The sequence below is a fragment of the Ipomoea nil genome, unplaced genomic scaffold (genome assembly GCF_001879475.1).
Source record: "Ipomoea nil cultivar Tokyo-kokei standard unplaced genomic scaffold, Asagao_1.1 scaffold1043, whole genome shotgun sequence".
Taxonomy (NCBI): domain Eukaryota; kingdom Viridiplantae; phylum Streptophyta; class Magnoliopsida; order Solanales; family Convolvulaceae; genus Ipomoea; species Ipomoea nil.
In genome coordinates this window covers 14,155,346-14,172,494 of record NW_017617471.1, presented here as the reverse complement: position 1 = coordinate 14,172,494, position 17,149 = coordinate 14,155,346, and the positions used below count along the sequence as shown (strand labels likewise).

Genomic DNA, 17,149 nt, shown 5'->3' with positions numbered 1-17,149 from the left:
CCTTAAGTTTCAACAACTACTCACATTAAGTATACACCCACACACCTTAAGTACAAAAATCACGCACCTTAAGCACAAGTCTCACGCACCTTAAGAATAAAACTCACGCACATTACTCATCGCATAACCACACGGGAAACATAAATGCACACTGGAACTTAATTCTATATATATGCCGTATATATTACTCATATGAATCCATCATAGGTTCTCGGCGAACCACTCTTAAAATTACTCAATATAGTAGCACCAGTCTCGAGCATCCTGCTCAGTTTAATCAAAATGTGACAGACATGGTAGACCGCCTAAGAACACAAATCGCTGGCAACAGTCCATTCCTCAAGTACGGACCTCATATTGGATCTGGGAAAACTGGGAATGGATTTTCTCTATGAGTCTTCGATTTGTCTAATATGCTATTCTTCTAGCATGTCTCCTAAACACATCAACTCTAACAAGCAGAACATGTCGTACTAGAGATGATCAATCACTTTAACGTCCGACTTAGAGCTTTAGTAGGAGCATTTAGACTCAGCAGCATAGAGTGACCACCAAACACAGATGTAGATTCGGCCAGCAGCAGAATTCCAGTAGTGGCAACCGCGCCCGGAATTCGGCTCGTTGGTCACTCTCTGCTTTTCGACTGGAACCATTCCGTCGAGCCTCGGGAATTTGAAACAGCTGCATACTATATTCCAACAAATGAATCTTGGAGAAATTAATAAAACCCCTGATTACGATATATACATACATCATTTTCACTTTTATCAGCATGAATTTACTTCTATATCGTTGGAAAAAATAAGTTGATAATGTGAAAATAAATAAATGTTATATCAAATAACGCTTTTAACTGTTAGGGAATATAAGCAACCTCAATGTTAGACATTATAAATGATAGGAATATATTTAGCATGATATTAGGGATTAATATATATATATATATATATATATATATATATATATATATATATATATATATATATATATATATATATATATATATATTCTTAGGGATTAGGTTCCGATCCTTACCTCAGTTAGTATATAGTTTCTTGTATAAATATGTATATTCCATAGTTTGAGATATATGAAAACATATGGAGTTCTCCATTTGACATGGCATCAAGAGCTCCAGGTTACCAAGGACCTTGTGGTCCAATAGTATCAAGTTAAACTCCCATATGAGAGGTTGTGGATTCGAGCCTCAGTGGAGGCGCTATAGACTCTTGACTCTAAAAAAAAAAAAGAGCTCCAGGTTTGAAGAAAAACAAATCATGAATTTTTTTCCTTCTACGCTCATGGCAGAAGTTTGGGTCGGGAGTTTTGCCGGCCATTTGTTCTCACCGCCTGCACCAGATCAGAGGAGTCACCGGTCGTCGATCAACTAGTCTGCAAAGTTTGGGGTCGTTCTGCGGTACGTGTTTCCCCCACATGCTGCCATTTCTCTCGCTGATTTTTTCACGTATCTGCGCGTCGCCATTTGGGGATGAAATAACACTTTTAACTGTTAGGGAAAATAAGCAACCTCAATGTTAGACATTATAAATTGCAGGAATATATTTGACATGACATTAGGGATTAATGTGTATATTCTTAGGGATTAGGTTCTGATCCTTACCTTAGTTAGTATATAGTTTCTTTTATAAATATGTATATTCCTTAGTCTGAGATATATGAAAATATATGTAGTTCTCCATTTGACATGGTATCAAGAGCTCTAGGTTTGAAGAAAAAAAATCAGGAAATTTTTTTCTTCTACGCTCATGGCAGAAGTTTGGGTCGGGAGTTTTGCCGGTCGTTTGTTCTCACATCCTACACTAGAGGAGTCATTAGTCGCCGCCGATGAACTAGTCTGCCAAGTTTGGGTCGTTATGCCTACGTGTATCCCCCACGCGCTGCCATTTCTCTCGCTGAATTTTTCACACGCTGGAATGTCGCCGTTTGAGGATCAAATAACACTTTTAACTGTTCAGGAAAATAAACAACCACAATGTTAGACATTATAAATGGTAGGAAAATATTTAGCATGACATTAGGGATTAACGTGTATATTCTTAGGGAATAGGTTCGGATCCTTACCGTAGTTACTATATATTTTCTTTTATAAATATATATATTCCTTAGTCTGAGATATATGAAAATATATGGAGTTCTCCATTTGACATGGTATCAAGAGCTCCAAGTTTGAAGAAAAAAAATCAGGAATTTTTTTTTTCTTCTACGCTCGTGGCAGAAGTTCGGGTCGGGAGTTCTGCTGGCCCTTTGTTCTCACCACCTACACCAGAGGAGTCATAGGTTGCCGATCGACTAGTCCGCCAAGTTTGGGGTCGTTCTGCCCTATGTGTATCCCCCACGTGCCGCTATTTTTCTCGTCGACTTTTTCACGCGTGCGCCGCCAAAATCAGCTTCAACTTCCTTTTCCTGCGTTGTTCTATCATCTACATCATTGTTCTGGGCTTACTTTTGCCATTGGAGATTCCGGTAACACATTTTTCTGTGCTATTTTGGTTCAGACATTTTCCAACTTTTGGCTTGTGGCTGGATTTTTTATTTCTTTGTGGTTATTGGCTTGTTGGGCATGTTGAGACCTTATTATTTGGTGTTGTGGCGGATGATAATTCCAAATGAGTTATTGATTCAGGAGCCACGGATCATATGACAGGCAACTCTGGCCTCTTGTCTACTTTTCATTCCCGATCCATTTCTCATGTTACTTTAGCTGGTGGTTCCACCTCTAGGGTGCTTGGTATTGGTATTACAAATCCATCTCATAACCTTTCGTTGTCATCTTTTTTAAGTGTCCTAGACTTGTCTCTTAATTTACTCTCTGTTAGTCAAATCACTCGTGCTTTGAATTGTTCTATAACATTTTCCCTAATTATTGTTTGTTTCAGGATTTTACTATGAAGCAAATTATTGGTAAGGGATGGGAGTCTGGTGGTCTCTACATTCCTTATTCCCAAATACCAAAAACCGTTGACTGCTTGGAGATGGGTACTCCCTTTGAAGCTCATTGTCGCTTGGGTCATCCTTTTTACCTTTGTTGAAAAAAATGTGACCTCAATTTCATCATGTGCCTTCTTTAAATTGTGAGTCTTGCCAATTTTCTAAAAATCATCGAGTTAGTTTAAGTCCTAGAGTTCATAAACGAGCAAATTCTCCGTTTGAATTAGTTCATTGTGATGTCTGGGTGCTTGTCGTGTTATATTCAAATTTGAGTTTCAGTACTATGTTACATTCGTTGATGACTATTCTCGTATGACTTGGTTATATTTCATGAGAAGTCGGTTTGGATTGTTTTCTCATTTTCATGCTTTTTGTACTAATATAAAAACACAATTTGATATTCCTGTTCGTGTTTTGAGAAGTGATTAGGCGAAAGAGTACTTTTCTGATCCCTTTTCCTCTTATATGCATGAACATGGTATTCTACACCAATCATCTTGTGTTGACACCCCCTCTCAAAATGGGACTGTAAAAAGGAAAAAAACAAACATTTATTGGAAACTGCTCGGGCTCTCATGTTCCAAATGCAAGTTCCCAAGCATTTTTGGGCTGATGCAGTTTCTACTTCTTGTTTCTTAATCAACTGTATGCCATCTTATGTCTTACATGGAAAAACACCCTATAAATTTCTCTTCCCGCAAAAGTTGATATTTCCTTTTCCACCAAAAACATTTGGGTGTAAGTGTTTTATGAGGGATGTCCGACCTCATGTTACAAAGTTGGACCCAAAATCACTAATGTGTATTTTTTTGGGATACTCATGTGTCCAAAAGGGGTATAGGTGTTACTGTCCAACTACAAGACGATATCTTGTGTTTGTTGATGTAATTTCCATGAGGATGTTCCCTTCTCATCTCATTCACCTTTTCATAATCAAGGGGAAGATGATGATGATGTTATGATCTATACAAGCATAGAATTATGAATTTATCCCTGAGCAATGACACAAGCAACCTGTGAAATCTTGTGGATATATCACATTCTGAATGAAATAGGACTCAAGGCTCTTATTCCAGCGAAGCTATGGTGTGACAATCAAGCGGCTCTCCGTATTGCAGTCAATCCTATCTTCCATGAACAAACGAAACAGATTGAACAAACAACAACGAGGCTTAATATCTACCGGGTCTATGAAGACAGGAGAACAATTAGAAGATCTTTTTACAAAAGTCATGAATGGACCTCGAGTAGATCACTTATGGAACAAGTTGGGCATGATCAATATCTATGCTCCAACTTGAGGGGGAGTGTTAGACAATATAAATGGTAGGAATATATTTAGCATGATATTAGGCTAAAATTTAAAACTTTGAACACTTATGAAATAAAGGCAATACTATCATTAATCCCAAAATAGAGCGTTACTGAACATAAGGGTTTGGGGTGCTATGCCACATCTGAGCTGGAGAACTCAGATGCACATGATACATTAACTAAATATCCTCAAAACAGTGTCGTTACATCATCATGGCACGCAGACCGATAAGAAAACTAACTATCTAAGCCTTGGGTCCTCTAGCGCGCTCCGGAGCTACTCATCTGTGCCTGAAAGCCAAATATATATGTTCAGCGAATAATGCTGGTAACCCACTCCAACGCGTTAAAATACAATATATATATATATATATATATATATATATATATATATATATATATATATATATATATATATATATATATATATATATATATAGAAGAGCGCTCATATGCGGCGGGGTCTTACGGTGCGGCGGTGCGGTCAAATTCCAGAATACACCAACAGTGTTAACAATATGCACCAATAGTGTAATAAAAACACACCCCAATGAAATGTAATAAAACATCACAAAATACACCACAGACTCAAAAAAACACACCATATAACTCACCACCCCCAATGGTGTATTTTTGAACAGTGTATGGTGTTTTTACTCACACCTAATGGTGTGTGTTTGGTGATGCAGGGCTCTGTTTACTCTGTTTTGTGTGGTGTATTTCCTAACGTTGATGGTGCATATTTGGTGAACTATTGGTGTTGCCGCACCGTAAGAAATAACCGCACCGTAAGACACTGCCGCACCTGAACCCGCCTATATATATATATATATATATATATATATATATATATATATATATATATATATAGAGTGTTGTTCAGGTGTGAACTTTGAATTAAATGTGAACTTGTGTATTGCTTCCATCCGTTCATTCTGTTACGATCAACGCACACAAACGCGGGTGCACGGTCCAATATGTGCATCCGATTCACTAGATCTTTGCCCGTGTAGGTGGGATTTTGGTGTTTTAGTTCTTCTTCGACTCTTCCACTCGGTTTTTTACTCAACCTGCGTTATCGAGGTCACCTATGAACCCCACCGCAATCCTACCATACAATCGATCGGGGGTGGTCGCCGCTCGAAGCATGGAAGGTCCGGCCATCAGTTGCCGCCTGTGACCCCTCCATCGCCCGGCTCTCACAAGGTCGCATGCAATTCCCGATCATTCAACGCGGTGGTCGCGTCGCCGGACTACTAGCTCTGGTCAACGCGGTGGTGCACTGTTTGCAAATGTTGAACAACGTACGACTGCGCATTAGTAATGATCACCGCAAATAATCAAGTGCACTCAGAAAATTTGAGATTGGGACATTATTGCAGGCCTTTTGTGTTGAATGCGTTCTTGGATTAGGTGGACTAGTAGGCCATTGCTTGTGTGTGCTTGATTATTAAACTTTTCATTTTAAACTTCAATGTTTTCAATTCCTTCATTTGCGTTTTTATTCACTGAAAATATTGTTATTTTGATATTTCAATACGAGGCTCTTTGAACTACTAATTCTCTCTAATGCCCATCCTTGTAGTCTTTACTTTTTAAAACATATTGGTAAAAGGTATACCTTTAACTCCCAAATGTTTGCCAATTCTTAATAAGTTAGAATCATATATGGAATTCACAATTTTTATCCCTTTTTGTTTCCAGCATTGTATACAGTTCAGTTTGCAATTGTAGCCTGAATCATTTGTGGAGTCTCCTCTCGCTGCTTATCTGGACAACAAACCAAAAAGGATGCAAATGACAAGAATCATGAAACCAAAAAGGATGCAAATGCCATGGAGGGACACAACTTCAACTTCTGATTCAGGGATCTTCACAATGCGGCACATCATACAATGGGCACAATGGGCAGGATTGCACTACCTGGAATGCTGGATTGCAAAGGCGGAATGCCATGCAACTAGTCAACCTACACAATGCGGCGGCACTCGAGTCGGAAGAACACTAATGATTTGTTGTGGGGATATTAGCCATTGCCTGGGTATTCTAGGTAACACACTGAAGTGCAACATCAGTAATTTGGATTTGCACTTCGAATGTCCACTGTGCTTTTTTGAGTTGTCACCTCTCTGCGCACTCATATATAATTCTAGGTGCTTGAATGAAAATTTGTTCATTTTCACAGATGTTGAATTGTGTATAAATTCATAATATAAAACTACGTTTTCTAGCACATTGCATCCTCTGATATATCATCACGCGCACCAAAACACGCATATAGTTATACTCTCTCTGATATATACCCACCTTGAGTAATCTGGTGATTAGAGGGATAACATGGTCTAGCACTGCACTCGGTTGGGACCGGAAACCGGAACGCAAATAATGCGAATATAATGGCCGACGCACACAAAAGTCATGGGGGTTATGGAAAGAATTAAAACGGCATTCACGGAAAGCAATCATTCAAACCAAGGCTGTTGAGTCAGGCCATAACCTTACCAACATCCCCGTAAACAACCAAAGGATTAAAAACAAAAAACCAAAACAAAACCGTATACACTGCACCATGCATTTCAAAAAATAAACCATAACAAGAACTGTCATTGATGCTAATCAAACCGGGACCAAGGCACTCCCAGTACAAAAAATAAAAATAAAAAACCCCAAGAATACGAAAGAATGTCGGGTACATACACCCTTATTATTTACAGTACTTGCTTATACCAGTGATTTAAACATATAAACGAAAAAACAAACCTATGAACGCGAAAATGAAATGTGCCAACAGACTCCACCGTCACTTTGAAGGGCAACTACGAGCATTATGGGCGGGCGTATTTCCCACAAACCCCTCACTTTCAGGCAATTTTGACATTTTTCTCCATGGCCAACTCCCGTGTGCTCTTAATGCGCTTCCTAGTTCCTTTGGTTTAGCAATTGCACGATGCACTAAGCCCACCCAGCTCACAATGCACGGTGAAAGTAGTGTTGCACTCACCTGTGCAACATGACACTCGACCACTAACGGTGTTTTAAACTTTGGCAGGTATCCCTCGCACACAAATGGTTTACGCAAATTAGGGCTTCCGTGCCACTCTAGGTGATACCGGACTACTGCGCGTATTACTCCCACATATATAGATGCAGCCGCCGACCGGTGTCTCTCTTCTTGAGAGACGGGTACTGCGGCATGGCAGAGTCCTCAGTGAGAACAACAACTACCATGCATGCCACAACGCCGCCCACGACAGTACAAACCCTCACGTCGGCGTCACAGAATGAAGGCAGCCACTACACGCACTGTACGACGCACACAACTGTTAAACGAGAGGGATCTGGTTTGCCCATCGGTGACGTCCGCCGGCGGCGAGAGTGATCGTCCAGCGGCAATGATCGTGGTCGCCTCGATGTCCTGAGCGTCGCGCTGATCACCCTTGGTCGACGGTAGAGAAACCACCACATTGAACGACGGAACAAAAATAGCGAGATCATGACCTCTCTACTCTCTTTTTCAAACGCGGATGACGTGAATGTACGTTAGGAGCCCGTGTACTTCGTGTGGCGGGGTGCACTGTATCACTACGCGCATCGTAAATCAGTTAATCAGATGCATTGCATCAACGGATGTTAATAGTCCACAAGTTCACACAATAAATGTGGTGTGCACCAGAAAAATAGCCTATATATATATATATATATATATATATATATATATTATATATATATATATATATATATATATATATATATATATATATATATATATATAATATATATATATATATATATATATATATATATATATATATATATGAAAACCATTTTGAAGCCGGAAGATATATATACTTAGGAGACTCTAATTTAAAACCGAGAATAGACTCAACAAGTAGGGACAAACGCATTTATCAGTTATAATCATGCATGTAAAGATACTAGCATACACCCTAAGGTCACATGATCATCATATCAGTAATCAATCATTATCTCAACACATAAGCACACTTTAGTGGTGCCGCAGGACCAATCGCATGCCCATACATGAGGGTCAGTGCATATAGTGCTAAAACGGCCTCGAAGCACACTGCCTCGTACCGCATCACGAAGGGGTTGATCGCAACCAACCGATGAACCGCAGCTCATCATAGCGTTTGATCGCAACCAAACGGTGGACCGTAGCCCTATATAATATTTATATACCTGACCGATCGCAACCGGCCTGGTTAACAGCCGATGGTTCTCAACCCATCCAACTACCCGTATAGCCAATTTGATCGCAACCAAATTGGGGTATCATGCACACATAACACATAGCAAGCACATGCAACCCACATTAGCACATTGGGAAGGGGGGAAACGTATAAATAAAACTTATGCGTGGTCATCCACATACTAGGAATATTCCTAAGGGGTTCATACATCTTTCACCTAGGCCAACGGGATACCAATTCAACTAGCATGCAATACACAAGACTCTTTTATCCTACGAATGGTACCCGAAACATCAAACTAGACTCAGGCACGACAAACGGGGTCCGTTGGGAAAACACGGGGAACGGGGAAAACCACCATCCACACTGGGAAAAACTAGCAGGTGGAGGACTACCCGCCGGCGGCGCTCTTCTGGGCAACGGGTGCCCGACGGGCAGTCGCCTGCCCGCAGGCTGGTGCCGCTGGGCAGCGGGTAGGTGGCGGGTTCCCCTACCCCCACTGACTCTTTTGTAATACTTTGGTCCCGGGATCTTTCGTGGAACCCGAAACCATGTCTAGGCACTTTTTAAACACAAACGACGACACCACGTAGTCAAATAATGAATCAAAACCAAGAATCACCTTAAGTACATCCTAACATGACTTCTAAACATAATTAACACCAAACATGCAAAACCCCACCAAACAGACCAAGAATATCACAATACGAAATCCACGATTTAACCTAGGGCTCTAATCATGTTTAAATCACAACATCATACTTTATCTTTAAAATCAAGAACATCAAGATTCATCAAGACCAATCACACAATTATCAAGATCCTCTCATAATCATCAAGATTATCAAGACCAACACATAAGATCATCTCATAAACATCAATATCATATCACAATCATCATAAAAGCCTTATCAAGACACAAGTATAGAATTGCATATCAAAGGAGCCAAAGAAGAAGATTACAACAAGGAAAATAGGTTTTGTTGAGACATGGGTTACCTCTTAGCCTTAATTAGAATCCTTGGCTACTAAGGTTCTTTCTCTAAGATCTCCTCTTCTTGATTTCTCCTACATTTGGTGATAGGGGAATTCTTGGAAATTCTTGTGTGGTGGAATCTATTGTGGTGTGAATTCTAGGTGCCTCCTATGTCCTTATATATATCTAAGAGTCCTACTTAGGGTCTGAATGGTATGGATTTACTAATTCTATTCCTTGTAGGACTAAGGGTTTGGTTTAGGGATAAGGGTCCATGGTCTATGGTGGACCCTTCCTAATTAATTAAGGGAATTTAATTCTCTTTTAAGGGTGAGGAATTAAATAATTAGTTTGGGTTAGAGGCCGTAACACGGGGTGCTACAACAACACTCAGGCGATTCAAAGACAGCGAATCGAAACCTAACCCTAGAGGTTATCTCTCATCAATTCGTAGTCCTAGAGGAAGACTTGAAGAACAGAAGACTCAAAGACCTGAAGACTTGAAGACAAAGGCCGAGAGGTTGCAAAAAGACCAAATCATGGAAGGGTTTACCTCTTGTGTTATCAAGGCCGAATGATAAAGGCAAATCATTCGAGGTGTTACGGGACAAATTGGTAAAGTCAACCAATCATGTTTGAGTGAATAAAATGCTCGAGACGATAGCCAAAGCTAACGACTCGATAGGACAATTCAGAGACATTCTCCGTGCGAGAATAGTCCGAAACCTTAAAGTAAGCAAATGTGCTTAAGACAAAACATGTCCTAGGTACATATTCCAAGTCAACTTTCATTAAATGTCACGTTCTTGGTGCAGAACAAAAAGTTAAGTGTTTAGCGCATTTTATGGACCAACGCTTGGAAAGTATTGTAACTCACGTACACTCAAATTACCCAGCGGTCTCTAGTCACTGGTTAATAGGGTTTTAAAACTTTGTCTTCCCTCCAATGAAACCATTTTTCATACCTATAAATACCCCCTTCCTATATAGAAGGAGGTGCTGGTCTTTGAAAAACATTCAAGTGTAAAAGCTCTATTTGAAACATTAAGCTATTTGTGACCAGTTGAGAGAGAAGAATTCGCTAAGTTCACTATCCAGATCTACGAAGGCTTGTGCTGCTTCAAAGTTCCATCTCCAGATTCCTAGAGCCAAGCTTCTCAGTTGGAGGAAGAAGAAATTTACATCTTCATCTTATTTCCTCTAGATTCGTTCACAAACCCTTCGGGACCAACATAGTCAAGAATCCCCAATCCCTTGAGGACAACATTGTACACCCATACACTCACTATCATATCTTTGATACATCATTGGAGAATTCACATATTTCCTCGGTCTTCAAATAAAGAAATTAGAAAAAAGTTTGTTTTTAAACTAGTTGAAATATGTAGAATACATAGCTCAAAGATTTGACTTAGATTATGCGAAGGTTGCCCATAAACCTATATCTTCTTTGACAAAGATTTTAGGAGATGACTTTGGAAAATCAATTGATTCAACTATGTATCGTAGTATGATTGGTGGCTTACTTTACCATAGCCAACCTGTTATACTCTATAGTGTAAGAATGTTTGAATGATATCAAGTGAATCCAAATGAATCACACATGGTGGTTGCAAAATGAACCATTAATGCGTTTAGTTTTTGAAAAAAAAAACAATCTCTTTCTAGAAAAACGGAAAACATAAAATGTGTTTTTAGCACTATTTCTCAATTTTCCATTTGAAAAACTATTTTTCGAAAGTACAAAGGTTTTAGAAAACAACTTTTTCTTGTTTTTGTCATTTTTCAAATACATAAACACACATAACTTTACCTATAACCAATATTACTATTACCTACAACAAACTTCTACTTTACTTATCTATTTACTCATATTATCTACCCAACTATCTATCTATATACCTCTACCACCACCTACCTACCTTATCACCACTTATATCTACTTATCCTCCCATCACTACCATTATTCATACTATCTACATATTTACTACTATGATTATATATAATATTATCTTTTTTTTTTTATTACTCTACCCATATTATTAGGGATGATAGCATGTAGGTACTTGTCTGTTCAGTCACTTACAAACGTGAATTTGAAAACATTTAGAACTACCCGAATAGATATTAGGTGTACTCGTTCCAAACTCGATTGACACTACCAATATAGTACTCAAAATTATCTCGAAACTTATTAAATTTAGATAGAGAATTTAACTACTACCTAAACATGTTTCAAACCCGGCTATCAACTATTAAAACACATCTTACTAGGGTTCTGGAGATTAGACACACGGTATTAATTTATCCATTGTCATTCATATATAGTATTTTATCGATCAAATTAAAAATTGAAGGATAGCACTCAAAATTTTGAATATTTAAAATAAAATTTATATATAACCAGACTTGATCCAATGTGCATATATGACTACACTACTCAATATTATTGTCACTTACTACTAGAATTATTTATAGATATAAAAAGAAAATCGATAACACATAGGTTTTAATAACTCTGTATTTTTCATTTAATATTTTTGTGATGTCTTTTCTCTCATCTTAATTTGATGAATGTTTGCTTAAAATATTGTGGCAGGTTCAGGAATCAGGGAGCCGAAGCATGGGATTTAAACCATAGTAATATCCTCTTAATGGCTCAGCAAACAGAGCTAATTGTCGGTACTCAAAAAAATTTGTCTACTTTGAACATAATCCCTACACTGCTGAGATTCGAATTTTAACTTTTTCTTCTAAATATTGTCTATTGAACCATTGAGCTAAGTTCCTGCGAGAATATCTTCTTTCCAGATCACGATAGGGGTGCTCACGGTTTGGTTCGAACCGAACCGTTACTATTCCAACCGAATCAAAACCGGAATCGTACGTACAGTTCCGGTTCCAGTTGGAACTGTGTATATTATATATTATATATTAGATTATATATTAGATATTATATACGGAGTATTATATATTATATATATTAAATATCATATATTATGTATATATTCTATAAATATAATATTAAAGTCTAAATACGGAGTAAGCACTAAGCAATAAGTGAGTAACATTAAAAAAAACACGGGTTAGAACCGGCGGTTCCGGAACCGGACATGAACCGCCGAAATAAGATTTCGGTTCCGGCTATCTTAGAACCGCGAACTGGCAGTTTCGAATTGGAACCGAACCTTGGGCACCCCTAGATCACGGTGAGAGAGAGATAGAAATGAAACAAGAATTTGATTTACATAACTCTTTCATTTAAACCATGAATCTACTGATAACCTATTTCATAATAATCTGAATTAATATTCATAACCACTAAAACATGAAAGATCTGCATATTATCTAAGGGCTTTGAATCAAGGTGTACTAACTTGTGAACAGAACTGGGATGGGATGGTATACAGGTATAGCTCTGATCTCTAAACCTCGCTGTTTTCCTCCAACGGAACTGTACATATAGCTAGCTTGAAACTTGAAAGCCAAGATCCAGTTTGCAAATTTGGGACTCCATCCATCAGATTCTCAGAGCAAGTGTCCCAGTACAGATGGATGCCACCAGAAAAATGCAGCCAACAAAGGGTTGCAGATTAATGGGCGACATGGATATTGTGGAGGTGTTTCCAAGAGGAATGCCATCTCCCATGCCAGGCATTTCCCCTCCAGGCACAGGATAGCTTGCATTCAACAATGGTGGAGGTGTGCCCGAGCTGCAAAACCAATTGAATAATCAATGGTAATAGATGAACTCAAATAAGGATATATATATATATATATATATATATATATATATATATATATATATATATATGATGCTGGGGGATGGTCCCTTACTCGGGCAATAATCCTGTTCCAGATGATGAAGCTGTGGTTGGAGGTGTAGTGGGCGTAGTGATCGGAGCTGATGGAGTTGGATTTTGTGTCGGCGGTGATGAAGAAGATGAAGATGAAGACGGAGACGAAGATGAAGATGATCCTGATGTTGGGTAAACACAAGAACCCGAGCCTGGGCGCAAAAGATCATCAGATCAGAACTGGTAAATTGTTAGGATCAAGTGTTTACCATTACTCTAAAAAGTATAGTTCAAAGTTAAGGAATAATTTTTTAGCCTTTTATCGGCTTCTACCCAACATTTCCCCCACTTTCAATACCATTTGTTAGGATCAAACACTTAAGATAAAAGTTATAGCTACCAGCGAAGACGCAACTTTAGTTCTTTATACTGCCACCACATTTTCAAGAGGAAAGGTGTTAGATTTAACCCTTCATTCGCCTCAGCCCAACAATCCCCAGCTACAATTTGTTGGACTTGGTCCTTTACTGGCCTCCGCTCGACCTTTCTCCTCGTTCAGTACGTACCATTTGTTACAATCAAACACTTATCACTAGGCTAAAAGCTATAGCTACTAGTGAAGACGTAACTTTAATTTCTTATACCACTATCACATTTTCTAGAGATAAGGTGTTAGATTTGACCCTTTACCTGCCTTCTCTCAATAGTCAATACTCTCCTAAACCCCAATTGCTAGACTTGACTATTTACCGGTCTCCGCCCAATACAAAGTAAGACAAGACAATTTATCATCAACAAATAAAACATTAAAACCGCAGCTTTTCAAGATTGTGTGTGTGTGTGTGTGTTTGAGTGCAGCTTACTTGGATTTGTACTAGTAACCATGGCAGCTCCCCCAAAGTCACAGCTAGTGGGCACGGGATTCTTCTGATAATAGCTATTAAATGCGAAAGAAGCATGATTCTGCAGAGAATTTGGGTTGTAGCAGCTCCCACTCTGCTGAATGGTAGAACAATCCGCACCTCCAATCCCGCAAGCATAATCCAGCGCAGATTGCAGAGTAATCTCCGGCACTCCACTCCTCGCCACGCACCAGCTCCCACTCTGACCTCCGCCGGCAACAGCCGGCGGATTGGTCGCCGCAGCCGGCGGCGTGACAGGGAGGCCTCCGGCTCCGGCGGGTGTTGTAACAGGATTAGTGACGGCAGGGAGTGGTGTGTTCACTGGATTTGGGTTTGTGGAGGGGACTGGGAGAGGGGTAGAAACCGGGGTGGGTGGCGTCTGAGCCGACGGGGTTGGGGTTGTGGCCGGGACGGTGACGATGCCTGCCGGAGGGAAATTGACCGCCGGCGGGAGATTGGCTGGGGTTGTGACTGGGTTGGTAACTGGCGTTGTGACAGGGTTAGTAACTGGAGTTGTGGGTGGTGATAGATCTTCCATTAGTTGATCATGATTGATTGGATTTACCCAAGATGGAACATGGTTTTGCACATCTTTTCTGGAGAAATGGAGTGCCTGCAGATGCTGCTTTCCCTTTTCAAGATCTGTGTGTTCATGGAAGTTCATACTTGCAGAAGATGCCCCTTCAAGATAACAACAACCAATTAATGCAATTCAATTACATACTTTGCAATTCTATAATAGGTGCAAATGCAAATCCCTCTACTAACAAATGGTATCTTAGTTAGGTCACGAATTCAAATTTCAACAAAGCTAGCATGTGCTGAAATGAATAATTGTTGGGCGAAGGCTGATGGACAAGTTCAACACTTTACTTTTGCCCTAAGTTTGGAAAATTGTTGGGCGGAAATGGGTAGACCAAGTCCAGCATCCTGTCTCCACTCAACATTAAATTTGGAGATTTGTTGAACGGAGGCAGGTGGGTCAAGTCCAACATCTTACCTCTGTCCTAAGTTTGGGGAATTATTGGGCGAACGGGTGAGCCAAATCTAACACCCTATCTTTGCCCAACATTAAATTTGGAAAATGTCCTAAGTTCGGGGAATTGTTGGGTGAAAGGGTGAGCCAAATCTAGCACTCTGTCTTTGCCCAACACTAAAATTGGAAAATTGTTAGCGGAGGCTGGTGGGTCAAGTCCAGCACACTACCTCTACTCTAAGTTTAGGAAATTGTTGAGCAAAAATGAAGGTGTCAAATCCAGCACCTTGTCTCCACCCAATACTGAGTTTAAAATTGTTAGGCAGAGACAGGTGGGCCAAGTCCAACACCTTACCTCCCGCAACACTAAGTTTGCTTGTAGCATTTAATTGCAGCATTGTAGAATAACCCAATTTAGAGATCTGAATGTTTCTCTTCTTTTTTCTTTTTGAAATAAAGATTATTCATAAATTAAAGATGAGTAACAAGAACATCAAGAAGGGAAGCAGGGGGCACATTCCTCTGAATGTTATGTTGTAGACATTCAAGAATATGAAATGAAATTTCTTCCAAAAACTACAAACACCATTCAATTCTTCTATAATAGATCAATTTCAGAGGCTATATATATGTATTAGTGTGAAACTAACCCATGAATTCAAGAACCATATATACCAAGTTCAAAAGAAGATTACACTACAATACAGATCAAAGAGATCCAAATGGCAAAAAATAAAGATGCAGAGAGTAAAACGCTTACCATACAAGCAGGAAATGAGAAGATTCAAGAAGAGAAATTGGAAAGCCGCCCCTCCTGTAGCCATTAGAGTGACGCTATATATAGCTTGATGACAAAGAGATCCAAATGGGGAGAAAAATCCTTTGAACCCTGTAACTATCAACGAAGGGAATGAAACTTTTAGATTAATCAATCTTGAGTCGTGTTTCGGTCATATATATAAAAGAACTTATACCGCAATCTCAGATGTTGATCCAATGTGACGCCGACTTAACAGTAACACTTCCCAAGACAATGAAGGAGGGGGGTGGGGAGGGAAAGGTGATGAAGATAAAGGTGGGAGAGAGGGAAAGAAAAGAGAGAGCACAGTGGTAGCAGAAAGTAAAAGAGAAGAGAGAATATGATGTGTCGTGCAATGGTCAGGAAAAAGTTGCAATTGATTCCTTTGGCATGAAGAATGAATTTTGAAGTAGGAAATGCATGATTTTGCTTCTCCACTGTGGAAAAGCATAGAATATATTATTTCGTATACAAAATTATTTCCTTTTTCTTTTAGTTTCTTAGTTTATAGCCGGAATGGAGTGCTTGACAAATTGCATGCATGCACTATCTTATATTATACATGCACGTAGAAAGCAAAAGTTGGATCTTATCTTCAATGGTCTAATATAATATTAGGGGCAAAAGGCCATTTAATTTGTGGAGCCTTAATAATAACAACAACAACAACAATAATAATAATAATAATAATTATTGTTATTGTTGTGGTGGTGGTGTTGAGTGCTTGGCTTACATTGTATTTGGAGGTAAATTATGTTGGGGACTCGTGTCCACTATGCATTGTGGACACGAGTCCAAAATGACGTCGCTTTCAGGGAAAACGACGGCATTCCAATTAAAAAAAAATTGATTTTGTCTCGCCGTTAACGGCGTTATTCGTTTGTGGACTTATGAATGTATAGTTATAAAATTATGAATGTACAGTTATAAAATTATGAATGTATAGTTATTGAATTATGAACACAGAGCTATGACATTATGAACTTACAATTATGAACATATAGTTATAAAATTATGAACATAGAGCTCTAAAATTGTGAACATAGAGCTTCGAAAATTATGAATTTACAGTTATTGAATTATGAATGTACAGTTATTGAATTATGAATGTACAGTTACGGAATTATGAATATACAGTTATGGAATTATGAATGTACAATTATGAAATTATGAACACAGAGCTCTGACATTATGAACATACGATTATGAACATATAGTGATAAAA

At 39.0% G+C, this 17,149-nt stretch overlaps 1 protein-coding gene across 2 annotated transcripts; it reads right to left on the bottom strand.

Moving 5' to 3' along the window:
- Positions 1–12,675: 12,675 nt before the first annotated feature.
- LOC109182053 (mucin-2-like) lies at positions 12,676–16,220 on the bottom strand. Of its 2 annotated transcripts, none has more exons than XM_019332071.1 (5): positions 16,100–16,220; positions 15,886–16,020; positions 14,111–14,830; positions 13,288–13,459; positions 12,676–13,163 (listed from the first exon to the last, which is right to left on the bottom strand). In XM_019332071.1, the coding sequence occupies exons 2-5, from the start codon at positions 15,947–15,949 to the stop codon at positions 12,971–12,973; spliced, it is 1,149 nt and encodes a 382-aa protein (XP_019187616.1). In that variant the 5' UTR covers positions 15,950–16,020; positions 16,100–16,220; the 3' UTR covers positions 12,676–12,970. The 2 variants fall into 2 exon arrangements, with proteins under 2 accessions (XP_019187616.1, XP_019187617.1); XM_019332072.1 differs by having other exon boundaries at positions 15,886–16,014.
- Between the last annotated feature and the right edge of the window lie 929 nt (positions 16,221–17,149).